The 26,756-nt window shown below is 39.7% G+C and overlaps 1 protein-coding gene across 3 annotated transcripts in view; it reads right to left on the bottom strand.

Annotated features, from left to right (window-relative positions):
* The window catches only part of unc5a (unc-5 netrin receptor A), a 361,826-nt gene that overhangs the window by 73,731 nt on the left and 261,339 nt on the right, over positions 1 to 26,756 (bottom strand). For all 3 annotated transcript variants that reach the window (XM_088343440.1, XM_088343441.1, XM_088343442.1), the window contains one exon: positions 11,582 to 11,746. In XM_088343440.1, the coding sequence (XP_088199566.1) occupies positions 11,582 to 11,746 (165 nt within the window). The remainder of the gene's footprint in view (positions 1 to 11,581; positions 11,747 to 26,756) is intronic.

Raw genomic sequence — 26,756 nt, 5'->3', positions numbered from 1 at the left:
AAAAAACATGAAGCTATGTATACTTTTGCAGTGATAAGCTTCGAATGTCAAAAACAAACATGGATGCTAATGTTAGATCAACCTATTGTTATTCCTTATCAATTTCCGTGACTGTATTGCACCTTTTTATTCCTTCAAGAGATAAAAAAAAGTGCTTTACGATAGCTAAAGTCTCGAACTTTCTACGTGCCCACAAATCTGATCGAAACTGCACTTCTTTCATCGGTCTGGCTGAGTCAAAGGCCAGGCGAAAAAAGCAACGCTGCTGTATTTGACCTCATGAAGCTGCAGACTACCAACAACTTGTCAGCTGAACTGTTGGAAAATGCTGTTTTGTTGGAAAATAAGTTTGCTCGTATCAAGTTTTACCCTTTTTTTTTCCTAGTGAGCAAAATTATCTAAAATCTTGCTAATTTTAAAAAGTATTCCCACTCACTGTTGTCCTTTTATTTTCTTCATTTACTCTATTTTGTATAATTTTTATATAGTTAAAATAAATTCATTGAAAAAAAATAGTATTCTAATAAAAATAACAGAAAAAAGGAAACAAAAATATCCAATTTTAATGTTTTTTTTATACTTTTTAATGTTTTTTTAGACATTATTTTAGAGAAATAATAAAAAATAAATGTTTGTTTAGGGGAACAGTGTATATTAGTTAAGGCTTAAATAACATTTCTAAGACACAGATTTAGATAGATAGATAGATAGATAGATAGATAGATAGATAGATAGATAGATAGATAGATAGATAGATAGATAGATAGATAGATAGATACTTTATTCATCCCCGCAGGGAATGCTTTATATGCAGCATTTCAAACAATATCAATATAATCTAATGCCAACTAATTGAGGAATACATTCAAAAGAAAGAGTTCAATTTCTAATACTCTGATGTACCTTGCCTTTGAGAGATGACTTAGAGATCGCTACTGCCCAGAATACATGCCCACTATTTGTTTTGAGCTCAGCGTTTTGCTAAATAATAAGTTGTCCCCGTTTTATTTTTTATATTGTGTTTTTTGTTATGTACGGTATCACTGTAGGTCACTGTATGGTGAAGTGCCGTCAAAATGAATGCTAAAAAGCACAAGGAAGAATACAAATTACAGTAAGATTTAATTTTGCCCTATGTTCCGGTCGGGAGCCTTCGCTCTGAAAATGCTGGTCTACTAGTGATCCCAAGAGCCAAGAAGAGATCCGCAAGTTTGAGAACGTTCTCCATTCGGGCCCCAGTCCTGTGGAATAATCTTCCCCATGAGATTCGATCTGCAACCTCAGTGGAACTGTTTAAATCTAGGCTTAAAACACACTTCTATTCTATAGCATATGGATAACCTATATTCTATGTTTACAATAGCTGTGTATTATTTCTTATTGCAACCATGACCAGGCTGCATTCATTGCAGCCTGGTTATTCTGGAAGGGGGATTACCTCATGTGCGGTCCCTTCTCAAGGTTTCTTCATTTTCCTCATGTTGAGGTTTTTGAGTTTTTCCTTGCCCTCGTATAGGTTTTAGATCAGGGGATGGTGTAATAATAGTCCGTAGTTATCAAATAATATGTGGTCTCTGCAGCCCTTTGAGACTCTTTGTAATTAAGGGCTATACTAATAAAACATGACTTGACTAAGTCAATTACCAAAACGCTGTATTTTACTCATTGTTTTATATGCCTAGTCTTTTTTGGGTACCCGTAGCAGCAAGATGGTGGACTAATATGTCAGCTACCTTAATGTGAGGCTCATGTTATGTTAAATAAAATGCTAATTTATTGAACAAAGAGCATTTTAAAACATGTATGTTTATACGACAGTTAGTGTATTTTTCCTTAAATGAATTATGTTTTTTCGTAGTTTTTTTTGTGATCCGCACGCCCTTTTCACAAAGCCGTAGTCAATCAATTGTGGGACTTTCACCGGTCATCCTTCCATATCCACGTCCTCTTATCAGGGTATCAGTGCAAAGTTTTATCTGCTGCTGCCAAACCATCCGGACGCTCACTTTACAATCCCGACCGGCGTCTGCTCTCGGGTCCTCATCGATTTTCCCGATGCCAGTCAATAACACAGAGGACGTTTATCACACTTTAAATGACACAGTTAATCAGACTATGTAATTGAATAGGCTTTTATGCTCGCACAAACACTCCCGCCAATTTTCCACTTTTACAGTCTATCATTGCTACTTCATTTAATTGCAAACCGAGTCTTAAATCGGGCATGATTGTCCTCGCTATATGAATCATGCCCGTTGGTGAGAAGTGTCAAAAGAAATATCATTGCACTGTGTTTCCTTGTTTATCGTGTTTGACTGGGCCCAAACCCCCACCCCAATGTGTAACATGTGCTCTGCCAGCACAGCTCGCAGCAGCCGGGTCAACCAGAGATAATGGATTCCGCCCGCAGTTTATTTCAGGCAAAAAGAAGAGGAGTAAAAGCCGGCGAGCATGATACAAATTTGCTTTCAGCAATAGTCAACTGAGGGTAATAGATCAGGTACTAAATAGTGCAGTTCATTTTAGACGTGCCACAATGGCATGCCTCAGTGGCCTGAACCGGAAAAAACACATTATTTAGGTCCCTGTTTTCAGCAGTAGTGGACCAAAGATGATGGATCAAAGCCGGAGGGGCGCTATTCATTTTAAGGCAAAAAGAACAGAAAAAGAGCTGATACACATTACACAAATATGCTCTCTCAGCTCCCTACTCTTGGCTAAAGTCGTCTGGGGATTTTGAATCTTGGCCAAACAAAGGATTTCATGTTAGGTGGGCCACAATGGCACGCTTCAGCAACCAGAATCCCCCCAAAATGTGCTCTGCTGGCCACCACTATCAGCATTAGTCGACCGGAGGTAAACCATAGGGGCAACCACCGTGCATTTAATTTTAAGCAGCCCAGAAAGGTCATGTCTCCTGACATATGTACTTTCTGTGGGTCTGAGCTTGCGGCAATAGGTCATGGTAATATGATGGATTGCGGCCAAAACAGTGCAGTTCATTTTAGGTAGGCCACAATGACACGCTTCACGGGCCCAAACCAAAAAAAGAAGCTCCTAGCTGGTCCCTCTCTTTGCAAAAGTTGACCATTAATAATGGATCACGGCTGAAACCGTGCATTTTGTTATAGACGGGCCAGAAAGGAACATCTCCGGACATAAATGCCTTCTGTTTGTCGCCGCCTGCCGCAATATGAGATTGGGGTTACTAAATTGTGACAAGACGAGTGTAATTCATTTTAGGCTGTAATACAGATATGGAAAAAAGAGCTGCCAGGCCCGACTAAAGGGCACTCTTCTGGTCCACGATCAGGGATAATGGATTGTGGCCACATGAGGGCAGTTCACTTTTTGGCAAAGGCAACGGCTAAAAGACCACCAGGCCTGAAAAACTGGACCAGCCCCGGAAGGCAGTGATATGTAATCAGGGATAATGGATCGCAGAATAGTTCTGACCCCGCTGTGCACTGCGGCTGCAAAGCAGCGGGGATTGCAGTAAAATATTTGCATTTTTGAGGCACATAAAGACTGTTTATGAGATTCAGATCCAAGACAAGTTAGAAATTCATCTCATTTTTGGCCCACGGAGTTTTGAACTTTTCTGGCATCTGGATCTCACCTATGATAGATAAAAAAGGACAAAAAAACTCGCATCACCCTGCTCTCCTTCCCAGGGTATTTATCATGAGCCCCGGGAATATATTTCATCCCACGGCCATTCCCGGTCGGCGAGCGGAAGATGAATCACGCGGCAGCTCTTCAGGTCAGGGATATGTGGCTAGTAAAACTCTCAAAGTGAATGTGACCATTACTTTTGGTCACAATACAGTCATCCTATCCCTGGGCAAAGCCCTGCTGAAATATAGGCCTGAGCAAACGCTCATCCGTTTTTCATGCCACCTCTGACCTCGCCGTGACAAACAAAATCATGACGGAAAACATCAGATGGCGATCTCTAGCGGCAGAAACGATGAGTTTGATGTGATCGGCCAAAACAGCGTCCTAAAGCAAATGGGGTTTAATGCTCTCATCACAATTATGCATGCCATTCTTTTTTTCTTCAAAACAACATCCTAATTTTGCCTTTTCTTTTCCTGCTATCCATTTGTTGCCCTTGACCACCTGTGTTTTGCAAAGTGTCAACATCATCATTTGAAGACGGTGATGATAGCTTTATTTCGGCGTTGCTTGTTTTTGGAGAAATGCCATAAATAATAATAATAATAATAATAATTTCCTTGTATTGTCATTCTGTGTAACAATGTACACAGAACGAAATGTCGATTGCACCTGACCCGTTGTAGCGAGCCGATGCAGCCGCAGCCAACAGAGGGCGCCGCCGACCACTTTTTAAGTCTTAGGAATGACTCGGCCGGGGCGCGAACCCGAACCTCCCAGTCTCAAAGCGGGCGCCTTACCATCTAGGCTACTGAGCTGGTAAAGAACCATCCATCCATCCATTATCTGCACCGCTTATCCTCAGTAGGGTCACGGGGTTGCTGGAGCCTATCCCAGCTATCCTCGGGCAGTAGGCAGGGGACACCCTGGACTGGTTTCCAGTCAGTTACAGGGCACACAGAGACAGACAACTCACTTGCTCATTCCCACTTATGGCCCGGCTAACTGAAATGCATGTTTTTGCAATGTGGGAGGAAACGGGGAGAACATGTAAACTCCACACAGGGAGGCTGCGCTGCTTATTTACTTAATTTTACTTGGTGCCTGTCTGCATGCCTTCTTTAACGGTTGATATGGTGATGAGCAGATTTGGATGGAAGACAATCTCCAATCTTGTAATATTCATGAATAAGGAGAACTTAATCAGTTGAAAAACATAAAATGGGGAGCCGATTGAATTGGCCTGGTAGTTGGCTGAATTCCATTCCATCGTACAAGTCTAAAAAGAATAGTGAGAACATTTGAAGATGTATGAGAGGTCATGCACTGCAAAAATAAGATTTCTTGTTTCACTAGAAAATTATTTAGTCAATTTGCAGCATTATTTTTCTATTTTTTTAAATTAAGTACTGGTTTTAAAGAAAATTCTAAAATAGCTAAAAAAAAAAAGCACGATTATCTGATATGACAAACGTAACGTAATTTCTTATTAATTCTCCCCAAATGTAATCCTTACAAATATATTTTACGGTAATTTACCAAATGATCAACTCTTGCAGTTTAGATAAAGGCCGAGGGGAGCTGGTTCACTTTGCCTGATTGTTGGCTGCATTCCATTCCATAATACTAGTCTTGCGCTGAAATAGTGGGAAAATAAATAAAAACAAATAAAACCATTCTCTGGCAGAGCATTTTGTGTCATTTGGCACCAGCCGCTGCAGGCTACCTGATTGGTTCCCTGTCCTTTTTAAGCCCAGTCCTTTCACTCTCCTGTTGTCAGTACGTCAGCGAACCTGTTTCTACAGGGCAAGCACTTTGACTCTGACCCCCGTTGGTCCCGCTTTTGCACCCGTTTTCTCCACCTGTCCATTCCTGATCTCCCCGTTTGTCTCAGGCTACAACCTGTTTTTGATCCAGACCACGTTTTCTCTCCCGTCCCGGCTTACGACCCGTTTTTGAGCCCGACTACGTTTTTGCTCTCCTGTCCCGGCTATCGACCTGTTTTTTCCGTCCTTGACACCGCCAACTCCCTCTCCGGAAGATCCACTTCCGTATTCGGATCACGATCCGATTGTGTGAGCGGCTTGCTTCTCGCGTCCAGCACCGGATCGCGGGCGCTGGCCTTCCTCTTTTTAATCAATGTGGTTAACTATACGCATTTGGGTTCTGATTCCGTTAAGGTCGTGACATTTATATTATGTTGAGCAATATTTTTTCTTATTTCATGACTTAAGAATACATTTTACAAAAATGATAAAATAATTAAATGACCAAAATATTTCTATGTGGCTGATAGCAGGTAATTTTGTAATATTTTCCCCCAAAAGTAATTTATAAAATTATATTTTAAATTACCAAATGATTAACTCTTACAGTTTGGATAAGAACAAGGGATGCTGATTCACTTGGACATTCCATCGTACTAGTTTTGAGCTGGGACACGGAAACAAGGGTTAAGATTTAGGTTGTGTGTGAGGTCATGCACTGCAAGAAAAACAAATTAAAAAAAAGACTTCTGTCGGATTATTTCATATCACATGATGAAGGATTTTTTTCTTTTCGCCAAATAAAAATGTAAAATGATCAAGATTATGAAACGTGGCATATGGTAGCTTTTACATTTTTGTATTTTCCTTAAAGGAAAATAATATTTAAATGATTACAAAAAAATCTACTGGTTAAAAAAATAAATTAAAAAAATTACTTATTAGAAAAAAACAACAACTGCTGTTTTAGACTAAGCACATCCTCCCTTGCAGTACATCAGTGCCTCTAGAGTATTGTATTTTTGCTGGAATTTGATTATAAGAAAAAACTGCCTTGTGTTTCAGAGGCAAGTTTTCCAGCTCAGCTACTAGCGCATAATTTAAAAAAGGTAGTTGCTGACTCGCCAAAACCGTCTCACTATTTTGCTTATTATCCCACTCCATCCATAGTGCAATTGTGTGTAAGAACACACAAACTAGAAGTAAACTGCTTTCTTCAGATTCTATAGTCAGTTCAGTCACTCCAACAAACAAACAAATAATGTATGTATTTGTATGTGTATATGTATATAGTAATATATATAATATGCATAACATGTGGGTATATGTATATTTTAAAATATGTATGTGAATATGTATGCCTACTCAGTGTCTGAAACTCATGACAAAAAGTTACACCAGGGCAGACAACTCTGAAAAGTTGCCTGCCCAGCCATAAAGTTGCCTGCCCCATTTTTTCACAACTTGAAACGCAATTAGACGACTCATCCTAAAAAACCCATTGCTGCAAAGTATTAAGAATTGATAATCAGAATATATAACAGAACAACACTTTAAAATTAAGTTTATTATAAATCTACTTTTAACATTCATTGCATGGATATGCCATGGCTGTTTTCCATCTGCCATCAGTATGTACCTGCATTTACTCATCTTCGTTCATGCAATGTTTGCATTGCGTTGTCTGCTACAAGCCACGTGAACTCCTCTCTCCACGATGCTTTAATGTACGATTACGTTTTGTAGCGTCATAAATTTTGTTAGCTTCTTTTGAATCTTTCTTCCGGGGCTGAGGTTTTGGCTTGATTCCAAACCATTTATCAATTTTTATTGTGTTCTCTGTGTGTCTACTTGGGAAAATGATATGCAAATGCACGACCTTGAGAAAGTCCGGAAGCAGGAAGTAATTCGATGCAGGCTTCTGATTGGCTGCCGAGTATGTAAATTGCCAAACGAACCGAAACTCCGAAATTTCCAAACCAAACGAAGATTTTGTAATTGAAATAAAGCAAGTGTTTGACTTGAAAAAAAAAAAAAAAATCTTGAAAAAGTTGTCGGCCATCCGGGCGGAGACGTTTTTTAATTTGTACGCCTGACTTAAAAGATGCACACTCCCGGGCGTCCGGGCAGACGTTATTTCAGACACTGATCTTATGTAGGAACAGTGAAGTGTGTAAATACATATATAATCATGATTATATTTCTTCATTCATAACCTTTTATCATTTTAATCATTTATAACCTCTTAATTTATTTAGTTGTAATACATTCATGATTATTCATTTATTTGAGTGTAATTATTCTACTCCTTCATCAGTTGCTATTCAGCTTCCACAATTGAGTGGTGATTTTCCAATGACCACGCTAGCCTGTCTTGTATAGGTATTGTTTTCCTCATAGCCTGCCCTCTTAGTATGAAAGTTATTGTCAGCCATGTGTTCGCATAATTCAAATAAGGTAGTTGGTGACTTGCCAAAACAGTCTTGCTGTTTTTCTTATTATCTCACTCCATAGTCCCATTGTGTGTAAGAACACACAAGCTGCAGCGAAATTGCTTTCTTCATATTCTTCAAAGCCAGTTCAGCCACTCTTACAAGGACCAGCCACACAGATCGCCTCTCTCGGGAGGAGAAGCTGACCTTTGATGATGGGCTGACTGATACTTCGTGGTTCAGTGCGCGCCAGACTGGGTTAAGACGTGGACATGCATACACAACTATATGAGAGGCAATGAGAGGCCGTTCGAGAAGTAAATCATACTTGCTCTCACATAAACATTATACATGCACAAATATTGCACACTCTTATTCACACATTTATACTCTCTCACACACACTACCATGCTTTCACACGTACAACTGCAGTATATTCTCACACAAATACAACTATACTACTACACACACTTTATTATAGACTCTCTCACACACTATTATGCTCTCTCACCAAACTATTAACTCTCACATAGACTTTTAGACCCTCTCACTCACACACACACACCATTAAAAATGCTATTTTATTGATCCCCTCTCCTCTCAGTGTTGTTTTACTCTGTTTTATGCACACTGATCTGTGTGTATATATTGTACAGTTTGACGTCAAACTGAATTTTCTCCAAGTACATAATTACTGTATGAGTGAGAGAGTAAATACATATATGTGAGAGAGTAAAGTAGTATGTGTTTGGAAGCAAAGTAGTGTGTGTATGGGTTTATAGCAATATGTGTTGAAAGAGTAAAGTTTTGTGTGTATGAAAGTATTGTGATATGTGTGGGAGAGTATAGTCGTATGTGTGCGGGAGTATAGTAATACGTGCGAGATATCATAGTGGTGTGTGTGTGAGAGTATAGTTGTATGTGTATGAGAATAGAGTAATACGTGCGAAATAGTATATTAGTGTTAATATGAGATTATAGTGGTGTGTCTGAGAAAGTATAGTAGTGTGTGTATGGATAAAAAAGTACGTGTGAGTATCGTAGTGTGTGTATCAGAGTATAGTATTATGTGTATCAAAGTACATTAGTGTGTATAAGAGAGTATACCGTATTTTCCGCACTTATAAGGCCCACCGGGTTATAGGGCGCACCCCCAAAAAAATGTTTTTGGTCCTATATTTTCCATACATAAGGCGCACCGGATTATAAGGCGCTACAATGGGAACGTCGACAAAACAGTCAGATAGTTCAGTCAAACTTATTACCCCCTTAACATTCCGAAAGCTTGCAAAGAAGCAAATACGTGTCGCAGACATGTACGGAAATAGTGTCTGTACGATGTCACCAATCACTCAAATGCATCGTTCCAAATATCATTCGGAAGGTTAAAGTTTTGGGATTCAAGAAATGCCAAACATTTCTTAGTTTCCATTTTATTTTTTGCTGGCAACTGTGTGGACAGCAAAGTAAGAATTTTATTGTGCAGGGAAACAGGGTTCTTTACTGTGCATATGACAATAAACACTTTGAATTGAATTTAGTTTAAAAATAGACTCATCACAGAAACATCAAGATCGTTCTAAAACAAGATACCGGGAAAATATAAATCCGCATAGCTCACCTAAGTTCTCTTGCAGCCATCACGTTCAATAATGATACGTAACCACGGTCTCCTTACAACCGTGAGTGTAGTAAATCCAGGAGAGTAAAATATTTACAAATACAGAATAGTAAAAAATGTTTTCTCTATGCCGTAGTGCAACCCAACGTGTGATTCACATTCATCTTTTTCGGACAATTGAAGGCTTTTGTTTCGCCCCTTTAGCGTATGCGAGCCTGTAAATAATAAAAAGGATCCGCCCCCTTTACCTCCGAATAACTTTAGCCAATAGTGACTGATTCAAATGATGATTGACACATTGGTTAGGAAATGAAACGCCGGTAAATAAATCCCAGCATACACCGCGGACCACTTTGCCTTCGGGGGGAAATCTAGTCGGCGGCTGCTTGCCTTAGTTGCATGACTTTGCGACTTAATGTTGATCCATATATAAGGCGCACTGTATTATAAGGCGCATGGTTAGCTTTTGAAAAAAAATAAAATATTTTAGGTGCGCCTTATAGTGCGGAAAATACGGTAGTAGTGTTTGTGCGTTGGTATGACTGTGTTTGTATGAGAGTATAATTGTTCATGTGTGAGAGTACGATGTTAAATGTGAGAACAACTTCTAACTTCTCGAACGGCCTCCATATTGAGAGAGCCTCGTGCATATGCGGTGCACGATTATTCGGCCACCCACAAGCGTCTTTCGTATATTTCAGCCCATCCGATTGTGCCAATCAGCACCAGATAAATTATTCAGCACCCTCGTTTGCTCGGCCATGTCAATTACATCCCCATTAAAAGCCAGTGTTTACCAAGCTGCAACAAATACGATTTATAACCCTTTCTCTGCGCCTTGAGACTCCGGACTGGATGAGGGAACGCAAATGTAGTCTTCCGGACAGGTTTATGATTGAGGATATGTGAAATGAAATGAATGACTATAATCTAAGTGTGGATATTGAAGGATTCATCATTTACTTAATTTGCCGCATCAGATTTATAAAGTACATTTGTTTAGACTTAGTTAGATCTTAATTAGATGGTTCCTGTATTTGTATGTACTGCAAAAAGTCCAGTTTAATTATTGAGGAAAATGTAGTAAAACACATTTTGGAGAACATGATTTGTTCCTCGAGTGGATAATTTTGTAAATTTAAAATAGTTTAAAGATTTATTTTAAAAGATGAATGAAATACAGTACCTGAATGAAAAACCTGATGTATTTTGCGCATTTCATTTATTTGTTTTTCTTATTTTAAGACTACTTTTGAGTAAAATGGGAAAAAAAGGACTTGTTACATACATTTTGGAAAATTATCAACCAATGATGGAACTAAATATCCACCACTGCAATCCTTGTCATTTTAAATATTTTTTTCTATTCAAAAATTAATATTAGGACAAAGTTTTGGTAAAACAACTAATTACAAAAATGGCCTATATGAGACAAACTATCAAAATATGTCATGGTTTTGTTCGCTTTGAAGTATCTTTCCTTTTTGAAAATTAAAAATTAAAAATAAAAAAATCCTTAGTTGACCAGAATCTTCTGCACGCTGCAATATCAAGTTTTTGGGGAAAAAACAGAAGAAAAAAAACAACAAACAAACTTATATATTATACTACTAGAAATAAAGAGTAAGACACATAGCATAATAAGAAAAACAACATCACTTAAAATTATCAAAATTATTTGCAAGTGTCCAGATTATTTAAGAGTATATATTACAGAAAAATGCTTACTTTTTAATTGCTTATGTACACATAAAGGGTTGTTTTACTGAGGTTGGGGTAAACATTTGATGAAAATGTTTATAACTGATGAGTGATAAGTTAATTAGGTAGAATTAAGTTAATCAATATAATAATTGTTGCATCACTATTGGTTTATAAACTGCAGAAGTACACCAAATGAAATACTTGACTTTCAAGTGGCCTCATTTACATTATGTTTTAAACAATAGAAATGTAAAGTGACTTTACTTTTAAGCTGAAAAAGGGGCACACTACTCATATCTATATGTTGTGATCATGCGTAATCTAATTAACTTGATTCAGCAACAAATCATCCTTGGCATGCTCTCAAACATCCGCATCCACCATGACATCATATTCCAGGGCATCCCTGACTTTAGCGCAGCTTGCGGCCATACACTCACTTTGTGGGCACTGTTCGTTGGTGCAGTTAAGAGACTGAAGGTCCAGGCCTTGGCAGGCCTTGCCCCCGGTGCCAGGTGACGGTTGGGTGCATTCCCTGCTCCTCCACATGGCGCAATCTGCACCGCACGGGGACCACTTGCTCCATTCGCTCCAGCCTCCATCCACTGTAAACACGGATTTGGATAGAAAAAACACAGTTAGGTGACAACAAAAATAGAATAAACTAAAGAACGAACTATTTCATTGACTATGATTTTAGGAGTACAGGTAATCTGGATTAATTGTTTATATTCTTGAGACAAATGAATGCAGTCATCTCTTGCTGTATCTTGGTTCACCCGTTGCGGTTTGGCTACTTCGCAGATTGTTTATAAATTGTGTTCTGCATTTGGATTGGCTAAACTGACACCCAGCCCCTTTTCTGCTTGCGTCTGCCTGTGTTCAATGAAGTTGCTCTATGAGTTGTACACATTCAGAAAAACTGATTGACAAATCCATTATGTATTCACAAATCTTTTTCAATTTCAAGTTCCTCTAAAAGCCATCATGCCGACAAACTGTCAGGACCAAGAAATGCACCTAAAGGCAGAGGAAAATGCCTTCTATTGCCAACAAAGTTGGGCTTCTCGACCCGCTAAACTTGCTCCGGAGCCACCTGCCGCTCTTTGGCGCTTCCTAGTGGATTGTTGGCGCTTTTCTAAAAGTGTTTGATAATGGAAAGATATTTGGTTTCTGTAAACGGGCAAACAGTAAAATCCTTTATTATTTTTAACGGATATAGATAGATACAGTATTTGTTTCCTTCCTTATAAGGCTTAAACAGTACAGGGCTTTTTTTTATGGCTACAGACATATTTTTTGTTTGCTTTTGTTTTATCGGGTCCAAAACGGCTCTTTCAACTTTTGCGTTGCCAACTAGAAAGTAAATGCAGTTTTTCATAATGCCCACATGACAGCAACAAAGTATCGAGTGAAGTAAAGTGGATCATGTCCTTAATACAGTTATGCAATAAAGAGATGTTGTTATTTATATAAGCATAGTTGACAGTACGAAGGTTAATTGCAAAAAAAAAAGGAAAAACTAAAATACAGTACTTTAATTTATTTAACAAATACTCGAGTTTGTAAAGTGGGTTTGTTCTTTGGTTTTAATGCATAATAGAGTAATAGGTTATTTAATCCTTATATACATAAATACAGGTTACTACTTTGCTGGTTCGGAACGTTACCCGTGTGGAAAACAAGGGATTTCTGTAACCCGTAAACTCAATATCTGCAAGTATTCTTATTACAAGAGCAAAGAGGGAGTGACGTTACCAGGCAAATAGACTTGTTTCCGCATTTAACATTAAATAAAGGATGAGTTCATTCATGAGACTCAGCAGATTCAACAGATTACAAAGTACTTGTTTCCCCCACACTCGAAAAGTCAGCTCCGTTGCTGTGTCCATGTGTTTATAAAGTGTGCTCGTACGTAGCCAGTGGAGAGCATAGATTTAAACGATATACAGATGGATACAACTTTGACATCCATTATATAAACATACATCTGTGGCATTTTCACTGTTAAGAGGCAGAATATACATAGAGATGTCCCAGATAAATCAACCAATCAGTTTTGTATTCACCATTAGACTCTGCATTACAAGTCCCAGCAAGCTTTTGTCATGTCCAGCATGGTCGCCATGACAACCAGCTGGCCCCGCCCCTTGGCACCGGCTGTAACAGATTGTCTAAATTGCGTGTGTGCTTCTTAAGGGCGGGTTTTGGGGACTGCCGGTTGCTGGATCATTGCATTAGTCTGTTCTGTTTTGCTCTGTTCTGTTTTGTTTGACTCAAGGAAGACCTGTCATGCCCGTTTGTCTGAGTTAGTAACTTTAAGCCTGTTTGTGAGTATTACTCAGTCTGAATTTCTGATTGCCTGTAAGTCTGTTTTTGTTTTGTTTTTGTCCTCTAAATAAAAATAAGTGATCGTTACGCAACTGAGTTCACACTTCCTGCCTCCCTGGTCCGGTTTCGTGACAGAATGATCTCCCCCCGGTCCGGTCCCTGACAGCTTTGTGGCCTAAAAAATACCCTGGCCAAGGGGAAACTTTGGGTTTGCACAGCAATCGGATCACTCAAATACTTATGCATGCACAACAGTGACGCCAGGTGATTCTGCGCCTCACATCTCTTTTTTTAAATGTTTGTTTGCTTTTCACACTACACCGTTATCAATAATATAATAAGTATGTGAATTATAACTGTATTGAGCATCTGCAGATGAGGCAAGTTTCTTTCTTCATAGCAGATTTTGATTAAAAGCAAACCATTGTCATGTCTTGCACGGTTGCCATGGCGCCCAGCTGGCCCCGCCCATTGACACCGGCTGACTCGCATTGACTGATTGCTTCTGTGGGTACTTAAACGCCATTTTTTTAAATGTGCTTTGCCAGATCGTTTGTTAAACCTTGTTATACCTGTTAAACTTTGGTGAGATTCCTGCAAGTTATGTTTTATCCTGAGAAGTGCCTAGTTTGTAATTTTGCCTGCGTTTGACCCTGCTTTGTTTTTGGTCTGGTCCGTGTTTTGGACAACCTTTCTTTTATTTGGATTTCTAATCCACTCCGCGACCATCGATCCCCGGATCGAGTGTGCGCACCCTCCTCATCCTTCCCCAATAAATTGTGTGAGTAAGTCTACGCAAACGAGTTCTTATTTCCTGTTCCCCGCTCCGCTAGGTGACAACCATGGCCCTAAAAAAATGTGAAAGTATTAGAAAGCTAACAGCAAGTTGAGCCATCCAGTATTTATGTTTCATAATGGAGGACTACCTATTAATATACATACTATGCTAAGGAGCAGCGCATTGACTTCATTCACGTGTACGTTTTTTCCCCATGCTGCAGTTTATTACTTATTTATTTCTTGCTCTGCCAATCAAACGTTGAATACGATGAAGGTTCATTTGTGAATCTGATTGTTGGCTGCTGTATATGTGTATTGTCAAATTCAAGGAAAAATAGCGGTGTCATTTGCATGCAAGACCTGAACAACTGATAGCAAACTCAGTTGCCATCCTGTGCAAATCTACAGGCTCGAAAATGTAAACCTTACGGGATTGCACAAAGGCATGCAAATCCACTCGCAAATGTTCAAATCCGAGCAGATGTACTTAGGAAGCAGAAGATTGTTTTGCTCTTACCCTTTTCTCTGTTTATTTAGTGCATGTAAATTAGATGTAACAAAAAACAACCTCGGTTCTCAGAAGTCACGTTTACCTGAGTCTGCACTCCGCTTCAGTCGGAATTTGTTTTTCTATTTACCATCAGACGGCAGATATTTTAGACCACCGTGGTAAAAATCTTATAATTTCCCTTCGAAAATACCTGTTTATAGGTAAAAATATGACAAGGTAGTGCTTGGAGATTGGTATCTATATTTTCCTATGGCACCACAGTATAACCTTCATAGACTACAGTGGAACCTCGGTTTTCAAACGCCTCTCAGTTCGAACAAATCGGTTTCGAGAAATTCTTGCTTTGCTTTTTGTTCAAAAAATCGAAGTTCGAACGCTGGTACGCTAGGGTGCGATGCTGAGCGGCGTACGGGTGTAGATCGTGTAGATTGCCCCCACCCCTCGTGACCAACTGTAATCACGTGCACACTTTTCGCTTTCAATATCGGTGAACGGAGTGTTTTAGCCCCTATTTATGCCTCCGAAGAAGGTCGGTGCAAGCAGCAAAGTTGCTACAGGTGAAAAAAGAAGAGTAGTGCGTACAACTATTGCATTTAGGAAAGAAATAATAGCAAAATGAAGAAGGTGTGCGAGTTTCCCTTCTTTCGAGGGAATAGAGCATGGCTTCTGCAGACCACCACAAAGGTAGGAAATCCTATTCATAATTCTTTTCTTTATCCTTTAACCGCTCACCACTTTTTGTGGAGACCCGGGTGCTAAATGACGTGTAAACGACCTGATTTTTAAATTTTTACACGTTCATGTTAGCGCAATCTTTTGTACGGAAGATTACGCTAACGCGAACGTACGATTAGCCTGGGTTAGCTTCATGTTTACGTTCATGGTAAACATTCAGGGTGTTGGAACGGATTAAAACGATTTTACATTACTTTTAATGGGAATAAACGATTTCGGTGATCGAACAAATCGGTTTTCGAACAGGGTTCTGGAACGGATTATGGTCGAGAACCGAGGTTCCACTGTATTATGTATTGCAGAGTAAAATCCAACATACAATCATTCCCATCTCTGAAAGAATACTGCTGCGGGATACAGTATTCTCATCATCTCTACCCAGGATAGGAAGTTTAACCATTCTGCACCCAAGGTGGGTGCCGGTGGCCGGGAGTGATATGGAGAGTGACGCAGCACTCGGCCCGGGGAAGGTTACCGCAGGGCTAACAGGGAAAGGAGCCGTAATGAGCTCTCGCGGGGCTTGCAACTCCGTCGTTTTGCTTTTACCCGTCCCGATCCTATCGGCAGAGAAGACCTGGGAAATTACGACGACGTACACACAGAAAGGGGCCTCTGTGACAATAGCAACCTTCTTCCCGACTGACCCGAGGGCGAGGAAACGGTAACGTTCATTAATCCGGGCAATAAAGAGTGCAGGGGGCAAGAACTTTAGAGTATGGTTGCCAGTTAGAGGCTTCGGTTTATTAAGCGATGGGAGCTGGGAAGGAACTCATACAGATGTTCAAGCTCCAAGCTAGACCAGGATTGAAAATCTGTGAAAAACAATCATAGGTGTTTGAATGAATCTCGGTGTGACGTGGTTATAACAATGGCTGCAACGATTAGTTAATGTTGTCGACATATGTCTAAATCTAATGTAATCTATATCCAAAGTAAACTCCTTTAAAAAAAAAAAAAAAACTTTTTATTTCTTATACACAATTTGACAGGGTTGGGTCACCCATCTTACAGCAACACGGACCACAAAATATATACAATTGACATTCCCATATTTAAAAAAAACGACAACAAAAAAATGTCAATAAAAGAAATGAAATAAAAGGTGAGGTGTTTAGACATCAAGTAAAACATGTCTGATAAGCTTCCATCTTTTCTCGAAGATCTAGTTTCAGTTGAAGTCTTTCAGTGATTTTTTTCCATAATGTACATTTGCTTTAATTTGTCTCTCCATTGTTTTATGTCAGGAGGTTGTGTTTTCAGGCAGGAAGCTGTGATCATTTTCTTTGCTACCAGAAGAATAACCCTTAGTACATATTCATGTTGACCAGTCAATAACTATTCTGTAATCTATATCTAAACTAAACTCCTTATAAAACTCGATTATTGTATGTGTGCATGTTTTTGTATGTGACCTATAGGCTCTGAAACGGTTGAACCGATTTTTGTGAAGATTTGCCCAGTTGGACTCTGGGCCTGCGCGGGTGTCTTTAGCTAGGTTTTGTGGCACCCCCAATAAATACCAACACTATCAATAAACACTTGCTTTTGTTTGGTCTGCTTTCGTGGGGTCTTAAATGCGCTCTGGCAGCCAAATTGGGTACTGCAAGCAGCCCAATCCAATCTTCTTTCGGCCCGACATTTTGCTTGTTATAATAGAAATAATCGACACTGAATTCCATAGTCGATTTTTGTCACCGGGGCTCATGAATAAAAACTGCTCAGAGTTGCTCATGTGCAATAGCGTCTCTTCAGTAATAGCAATAGCAGTAACATAAACCTACAGAAATGCTGGCAACAAGTACCGTATTTTCCGCTCTATAAGGTGCACCTGAAAGCCTTTATTTTTTTCAAAAGCTGACCATGCGCCTTATAATACAGTGCGCCTTATTTATGGATCACTATTAAATCGCAAAGTTTTCCAACTAACTTGCAGCCGCCGACTAGATTTTCCCCCGAACGCCAAGTAGTACGCGGTGTATGCTGGGATTTATTTACCGGCGTTTCATTGGCTAACCAATGTGTCAATCATCATTTGAATCAATCACTATTGGCTAAAGTTATTCGGAGGTCAAGGGGCGGATCCTTTTTATCATTTACAGGCTGGCATTGGCTTAAATGGCAAAACAAAGCCTGCAATTGGCTGAAAAAGATGTGTCAATCATCAGTTTAATCGATCACTATTGGCTAAAGTTATTCGGAGGTCAAGGGGCGGAATCTTTTTTATCATTTACAGGCTGGCATTGGCTTAAACGGCAAAACAAAGCCTGCAATTGGCCGAAAAAGAAGAATGTGTATAGCACGTGGCTGACGGCATAGAGAAAGCATTTTTTTCTATTCTGTATTTGTAAATATTTTATTCTCCTGGATATACTACCCTCACGGATATAAGAGGACATTGGCTGCACATTATTATGAACACAACGACTTCGGTGAGCTACTCCGGGTTTTATATTGTCCCTGTATCTTGTTTCAGACTGAACTCGATGTTTCTGTGATAAGCGGTGCAGATAATGGATGGAATGGAGTGTCTATTTTTAAATTCAACTCAATTCCAAGTGTTTATTGTCATATGCACAGTAAAGTTGCAAGCGAAAAAGAAAATATAAACTAAGGAATGGTTGGCATTTCTTGAATTCCAAGACTTTAACCTTCCAAATGATGGAACGATGCATTTGAGTGACATCGTACGGACACCGCATCCGCACGATGTTCTCGACACGTATTTGCGTCTTTGCAAGCTTTCGGAATGTTAAGGGGGTAATCAGTTTGACTGAATCATCTGACTGTTTTGTCCACGTTCCCATTGTAGCGCTTTATAATCCGGTGCGTCTTATGTATGTCAAAAATAGGACCAAAAACTATTTTTTCGGGGTGCGCCCTATAACCCGGTGCGCCTTATAGTGCGGAAAATACGGTACACATACCAAAACGTCTAATGTTTGGGAACTTTTTAGCCGATTTAAAACCATTTATTTAATTTTTGATCGAGTACACACTAAGTTCAATAAAATATGTATTTTTCATTATACCCAATTTCTTGTGTTTATTATCATTTTCTACACGATTGCCTCAATGCAATGCTAAATTCAAGATAAACGGAATAATTTTTCTGATTATTCGACTTATCATTTCAATAGTCGGTGACTAGTTGACAAAGTCGTTAGTTGCAGCCCTAGTTATAATCTCCGTGTGTCCACGCTTGGACACAATTCGGCTCTCTAAGCAGTCGGATCAGTTTGGCAGAGAGAACGGAACCAATCAGATAATTGTCCTTGTTTGGCATTGAGTGGACCCATCTGAGGGCCAGTAGGCTGATTATCTGAGCTGGGATTGAATAGCAAATGAGTTCCTAATGAATGCGGGACGTCGCCCCAACGGTTTATCCGCGCCGTTGCGAAATCAAAAGATGGCATAAAACATTTTGCCCTGATGAGGCAAATAATTTTGGCCTGCACAAAGAAAGATTATTATACATGCTGTCATATTTCCAGACAAAGATAGTAGAGTGGGAATAGTATGACACTTGACGTGGATGAGAAAACTACAAATGTTATGTAATATAAAATAAGTACTTGCCCCTACACCGCATGTTAGCGTTTTTTTTTTTTTTTAAAGAGTTCATTTATTTAAAACATCTTTCTGTTTTGACTGGGTGTAATTAGTTTTTCCAGACCAATACCAATTTAAGTACTTAATTTTGTCATGTCCAGCATGGTCGCCGTAGCAACCGGCTGGCCCCGCCCCCTGAGCAACAGCTGAAGCAGATCGCCTAATTTGCGCGTTTGCTTCTTAAGGGGGTTTTTGGGTTTTGCGGGTGCTGGCTCATTGCATTTTCTGTCTGCATTTCCCGTTCTGTTTTGCTCTGTCCTGTTTTGTTTGAGTCGGAAGAAACCTGTGTTTGCACGTTTTTAGTTAAAGCCTGTTTGTTCTGTCTTGTCCCTGAGTTTTGGACGACTTTTATTTTGCTAAATAAAAGTTTTGATCGTCAACGCAATTGAGTTCTCCCTTTCTGCCTCCGTTCTGGTCCGGTCCCCCGTGACAAACTTGAGCTGCTAATTATACCAAAACAAACTAAAATAACCACTACTACATTAAAAAAATTCTTTAATTTCTTGTACAGCCTCAAAAAATATAACTTGACCATCTTAAATTGAACTGGGGATGATTAAGGGACTGATACCAATACAAGGCAATTCCTAAGTGATCTATGATAAAAGAAAGTTCAACTTAGGACTAATACTAATATTGTTCTTAAAATTAGGATGATTATTGGTCTGATTCCTGGTGATATCGCTACATTCGTAAAAATATAGCTAAGACTAATAATGAAATTATAAAATTAACTGACATGCCTGTTTCTACTGTACTAATTTGGATCGTAAAAGCAGTCGCAAGAAGTATCAGCCTGATACCTGGAATCTCCACTTGTCGATTCATAGTACCAATAGTAAGCTACAACTACCACATCTACATATAAACAGTAATTCCTTTAATGTCTTGTTCAGTCTCACAAACTGATCGTCCGTCATTGAGAACTTCAAATGAGGAAGCTTACGGGTCCAATACCGATACCTCGTGGTTACTAAACAATTTAGAGACGCTCCCCTACTTACGACAGTTTGACTTACGGAAAACGGTAGATACGAACATTTTTTCAGGATGTCGAAAAATATCCGCAAATAATAAGTTAGATTTTGTATTATGTGAACCTTTATGTGAACCTTTTTACGAGTACAGGTCATTACTTTAGTGCTTCTTTCCGCCGCTACCGCTGTAAGAGGTCGGCCAGCATCCACCCCGAAGAAGAAATCCGCTTCCTCTTCCTAGTTCGTGTGTAAACATTCTATACTGTATCTCCAGCGCGCTAAGAACTTTGACATTTTTGTTGTTTAATATTTCGTGCATCCGTTCAATATGGTTGGTATAAAGAAATTATTTTTTTGAAATGAAAGTGGAATAAGAAAGCTTGATGCAGTTGAGAAAATGGTCGGTACGCTTTTTACCGGCCACTTTTTATCACGGAGGAGGAAGTCGCCAAACTCTTGAAGCTCATCTTCCAAAGGTGAGTTAAACTTAACTTTATTTATCTTTATAGAGCATATCATTTTATGAAATGTTTATTTTTTAGTACTAAACAATACAGGTTACTTATACAATTTATAGAAACCTTAAACATACATTCCATACAAAACATACACACACACCACAATGAAGCAACTTACGAACAAATTCATTCTCGTTTGTAAGCAGGGCGGGGTCTGTAAAAGAAAAGGTTCAATGTATGACTAAAAATGAAATAATACAATTAACTGTCATGTTTGTTTCTACAGGGCACATTTGGATTGCAAAAAAGTCACATTCAGGGGGTGTCAAACTCATTTTAACCCGGGGGCCACACATAGAACAAACATTCTGTCGGGGGCCGGACTAGTGGATTAAAGAGAAAGAAAAGGAGAGATACATAAACGAGAAAGAGGAAGGGAAAAGGAGAGAGGGTGGGACAAAGGAAGAAAAAGAGAGAGGGGGAGAGAGCATGAAACAAAAGAGATAAAAAGTCGTGAGGGGGAAAAGAAAGGGAGAAGAAGAAAGAAATCCAAAAATAAATAGAAAGACAGAAGGAGAGAAAAGAGAAAAGAAAGCGTGAAGGGTAGGAAGACAGAAAGAGAAAAGAGAAAAGGAAAAAAGGAAGTTAGCGCAAAATAAGTTAAAAAGACACAGAGAAAAAGACATCCCTGTCCTAGCCACAGAGTGGAAATGTGAAAAAAAATAATGCTGCCACCTACTGTTATGGAAGAATGCTGATGGCCAGAAGACCACACAACAATACTAGCATTTTTGGGGGGAATACTGCTATCATGTAAATGGACTCTTTTGTACAGGCTGTTTTAATTGTTACCAATAAACGATCTTGGCAATCTGAGATGTTTGAGAAAAGGTTTTGAGCTTGGTGGTTTCTTGAAGACGTCTGGTAATGGTCCCTTCACTTTTGAATTCTTTTTAAAACGCTGCTTTTGGAAATGTGATCCAGGGTTATGGTTTCCATTTTGGGGTTACAGAAAGGCCAACTTGCTGTCTCAACTGTTTTACTTCACCATTTTTCTTCGGGTAAGGAGGTATACAGACGCTGCCCTACTTACAAACGATCGTCCGGAACCAATGTTCCCTCTAATGAAAGAGTGAAAGAGACAGAGGGTGTGAGAAAAGGGGTGGAAAAGAGAAAGAGAGAGAGAGAGAAATAAATACAAGTACCGTGTCTTTGTGAGAAGAACCTGGCTTTGGCAACATCAAGTTGACATATTTCAACCTGCAGCTTGTTTTTCTCTTGCGCTTCTCTGAGTGTTGTCTCGCGGGCCAGTTTCAATCCCTTAGTGGGCCTGATCTGGCCTGCAGGCCGTCTGTTCGACACCAGTGGCTTCAACCTTGTAAAGCTAGAGTATCAGCCTGATACCTGGAATCCTACTCATCCATCTGTAGTATTTTCGAAAACAAATACTTCTAATCAGCTATAGAAATGACCAATTCATTGGATAGCTTACTTTTACAAAAAATATGGTGAATACATACAATTCACCCCGAAAGTTTAGTTTCCTTTGAAAAACACCCTGAATTCAAAACCCAGCCTGGTTTGATTCCTCCCAAAGTAAGAAAAAATGGATTATCCTCAGATTATTTTCTATATAAAATCCCCAGGAAGAGATTTTTAGCCCAAGAGTGAAAGACCGAGCAACTGATTTTCAATCAGCTTGCGCTGCAGGTTCGAGGTCACGCCGGCTACAGAGGAGGGACGGCCATACAATGGCCCAGCAGCGCTCTTCAATTTGGACATGTTGTCAAGGGAAAAAAGGGAAAAAAAGACCCCCGCCATTCTTTACAGGGCAAAGTCGGGTCTGTTTCAGGATTTTGCTCGGCTGTCCGTCCTGGTTCCATTTTGTGGGACACCTGCTGTTGGCGGAGGCTATATCTCAGTTCCTGCATTGCTGTCAAAGCTCGTGCAGCAGCGGCCTTCTAATCCTGCCGAATTGACGATACGCTGCTTTTTACGACATCCCTGTGGAGGTGATGGCAGCTGGCATATGTGAAAAGTATTGATCCATACATGGGCTATCTGTATGCAATGATGGGTGGAGGCCATCGGATACTGTCAAGTCACATTTATTTGTATCGCCCTTGATCACGAAATGTCTCAAAAGACTGCACAGGTTATAATGGCACCATCCCCTAAACCAGGGGTGTCCAACTCATTTTAACTCGGGGGCCACACGATACAACAAATATTCTGTCGGGGGCCGGACTAGTAGATTAAAGAGAAAGAAAAAGAGAGATAAAGAAATAAGAGAAAGAGGGAGGGAAAAGAAGAGAGAGAGCATGACAGAGAAGGAGAGAGAGGGAAAGAGCGTGAGAAACAAAAGAGATAAAAACAGAAGTCGTGAGAGAGGGGAAAAGAAAGGGAGAGGAAGAAAGATATCCAAAGAAAAATAGAAAGACAGAGGGAGATAAAAGAGAAAAGAAAGCACGGAGGGTAGGAAGAGAGAAAGAGAAAAGAGAGAAAAGGAAAAAATGAAGTTAGAGCAAAAGAAGTTAAAAAGATACACAGACAGAAAGAGACAAAGAGCAACAAAGGAAGATAAAAAGAGAGACACAGAGAGTGAAAGAGACAGAGAGTGGGAGAAAAGGTGTGGAAGAGTGAGAGAGAGAGAAAGAGAGACAGAAATAAATACAAGTACAGTGTCTTTGTGAGAGGCACCTGGCTTTGGCAACATCAAGTTGTCCTATTTCAACCTGCAGCTTGTTTTTCTCTTGCGCTTCTCTGAGTGTGTCATGATTGCTAACTCTGGTCACCTGGAGCAATCATGTGGGCGCCTTCTGATTGGCTGATGCTTCGTTCTTTAGCGCGCTGCGCCCAGACTTCTTCGTCAGAGTATTACATTTGTAACTCTGTGTGACTCTCCTGATTGCCCGTTTCGTCTAGAACTCTGTTTACCAGTCTTTGCCTGCCTCCGACCCAACCTGCTTCCGTCCCACGCTACGATCTTCTCTCTAGCCCCGGTCAACTCGACCTGCTTGACTACCACCCTCCGATTGACCACCCGATCCGAAGCCTTCTTTCCGGCTCCGCTGTTGACGGCTGACAGCCATCTCGTCTCCCGCAAGCCCTGATCGCTTCCCTAAATAAATAACTGAAACAAATGCTCTGGGGTTTCCTGGTCTGTTCTGGTCTCCTGATAGAGTGTTGTCTCGCGGGCCCGATTCAATCCCTTAGCGGGCCTGATCTGGCCCGCGGGCCGCCTGTTTGATATCTGAGCCCTAAACCAACATCCTGACAAGGAAAAACTCAAAAACCTCAGCATGAAGAAATTAAGAAGCCTTGAGAAGGGGCCTCACAAGTAATAATCCCCCTTTCAGGATGACCAGGGTGCAATAGATTTAGCATTAGGTAATAATACTCAAAACATCGTGAACATCAATAAAAAGAAAATAAGAAAAAAACAGGTAATTTTTAAGTAAAATTGTTCAGATAATGCATTAAAGTAATGAGCTGTCATTATATTAATTGGGGGTTAGCTGAGAGTTACTTTTGTTACTTATTAGCACAAAAGGCACCCATTTTGATATGCATTAGTATAATAACAACTTAAAATGTAATTACTATGTTGTTACTGTGTTATTACCAGGTACCAGTAAATTATTGAAATAGGGTTAAATACGCAGTCAACCACTAAAACAATTGTTTTACTAGAAAGTCACGATGACATTTTTTTAATTGTTATTTGGAACTATTTTAAAAACAAGTCATTTGGCACCACAGATGTCCCTAGGGGGCACCATGATGGACAGCCCTGTATTATCGGTTCTCTTGAGGACGTTGGAGGCAACATTGACTGCACTGTGGTACCTCTATTCGAACACCACTGAACACAAGAATTTCGGTATAAGCTTTTTTTTTAACAAAAATCTTGTTTGCTATATGTAGGAAAATCCAGTTCTGGTATTCAGGGTTTGGATTGATTCAGACGTAGCACGACTGAATGGCCTTTACTTTTGGAGCGCAGAGGAGACTAACATGGTATTTAATCGATTTTGGCGTGCGATATTAATGAAATCCTCCTTTTTGTAATCGCTTGCTACGCCGTTTTCCGTTCTCAGTGTATCGCAAAACGTATCCCACGATCTATTATCTTTAAAGGCATATAGCTGTGAGCGGGGGCCGGCAAAGCGTCTCTTTTTATGCTGTTATTTCCATTAAAAGGTGAACTGCACTCATGCTAGCGCGATCCATTATCCCGAATCATATTTGCTGCAAGCAGGGGGCAGTTGAGTGCATTTTCTGCAAAGCATTTTTTGCCGTTCTTTTCACCAAAAAGTGAACAGCACTCGTGCGGCCGCGAGCGATTATGCCCAATCACATATTGCTGTGTGTTGGGCCCAGCAGCGCTCATTATTTGTCTGAGTAGTTGGTTATATCCACTCTGGTGAACTGCACTCATGTAGCCACAAACTATTATCCCAGATCGCATAATGCTGCGAGCTTGCAAAGGGATGCAGTAATTCAGCAAAGTACATATTTATCTGCGAAACCTACTGATAGAGTAAATCCACAGTGAACTCAGGACATTAAAGTTAAAACGTGAAAAAGCAAGGGATTACTGTATAAACAGTTTTATGAACGTTTGATTTCATTTTAAGTTGTATTTACAGACAAGGTTTGAGGACATTTCACTTTTTATCTTTTTACTTTATTTAATTTCATTAGTCATTTGTTCTTTAAATCATGAGTTTGATCCCTTTTTAGATCACAATGGTATCAGGGCTGTTGAGATGGTTGCATTGATATCAATTCTGACGTTTTAATATAGCAAATGTTGTATTATAGAAATGTGTCACTGAAAAATCACAAAATCGTTTTATTATTTCAGTCATTTATAATTTCTTCCTTTATTTAATCAGAATCATTATTTTTTACTAGTAATCGTCCCGCTTCTCCATTATCTCAGCTGTGTTATATTTTGTAGCCAGAAAATAGGCTTGTCATGTCCCTACCTGTTAGAAGCGATTTGGACAAATACTGTAAATTCCGGACTATAAGTCGCTACTTTTTTCCCTAACTTTCAACCCTGCGGCTTATTCAGTGATGCGGCCAATTTATGTCATTTTTCTAACGGCCGCTAGCGGTGCTCGAGTGTTGCTACCATTAACTGCCCTGTCAAAGCTATATTATTATTATTAAAGCTTTGAAAACTCTCTCGGTGTACCGTCTTTCTTTGTAAATATGTGTAACCCACGTATAATATGTATTTGCAACTGTATATTTTTTGTAATGTATTTATTTGTATTTATTTTAGACACTTATTCTGATATGTTTTGCACGGGTGAACGAAAAATGAGGGGCGGAACAAACGTGGGGTGCCGAGTTTAAGTGGGGACCGCTAAAGGTGAGGGACAGACAAGGAAAGAAGAGGGGGTAAAAAGTCGGTTAAAGAAAAAGGAGTTGCGTGAGTCAATGTGTTCATCTGATATATTTTTCCCACCCTTACCTTTGGAAATATACACTTTTTTCCTTGGATTACTTTCAACGGGACCTGGACTCTGCAGGTCTGCATCAAACCTTAAGTACCTGTATCATTTTCCGTTCATTTTGCTGGCTGTGATTTTTGGACTGTGGACTTTAATGAAGGACATTTAGTTTCGTTCACAGGACTTGAAGTCGGGTTAGGGTTACTTTTGTGTTTGTGTTACATGTTTAAATGTGGGTGCATGCGGGTTATATACAGGTGCGGCTTGTGTATGTACAAAATCGGTTTTCCTCTTAAAATGTGGTGGGTGGGGCTTATAATCAGGTGCGCTCTCTAGTCCGGAATTTACGGTACTTTGCTTGGGGAATTTCCACTTCAACTCTCGTAGGCTGGATAATTTCCCATTCCCTTTCAGATTTTCATCATGGCCCACCCTCCTAGTATAAAAGTGATTGTTGGGCATTTCATATTTGGCATTTGAGTCCTAAAAGCCATGGTCCTTTAGCTCATTTGTGCCCAGAGTATTCTTCTAAATAAAACCTCACAGAAAGCTAATCTCAGCTTCAACTCGTCTCACATATCGGATGTAAATGAACACACAGAGAAAGAAAAGCCTTTTCTTTATGAGAACCAAACACAATGATTAAAAATGCAAAATAACATTCCCTGTTGCTGATTGAATGCAAGTCTTAACAAAGCAAACAAAGCCGACAGGTCCCCCTTATGCTAACTAATTTGGCGTAAGGA

The sequence above is a fragment of the Urocampus carinirostris genome, chromosome 9 (genome assembly GCF_059441175.1).
Source record: "Urocampus carinirostris isolate Australia breed hairy pipefish chromosome 9, RoL_Ucar_1.0, whole genome shotgun sequence".
Taxonomy (NCBI): Eukaryota; Metazoa; Chordata; class Actinopteri; order Syngnathiformes; family Syngnathidae; genus Urocampus; species Urocampus carinirostris.
The sequence above is the reverse complement of the archived record's forward strand: the minus strand, read 5'-3'. Positions and strand labels throughout refer to the sequence as shown.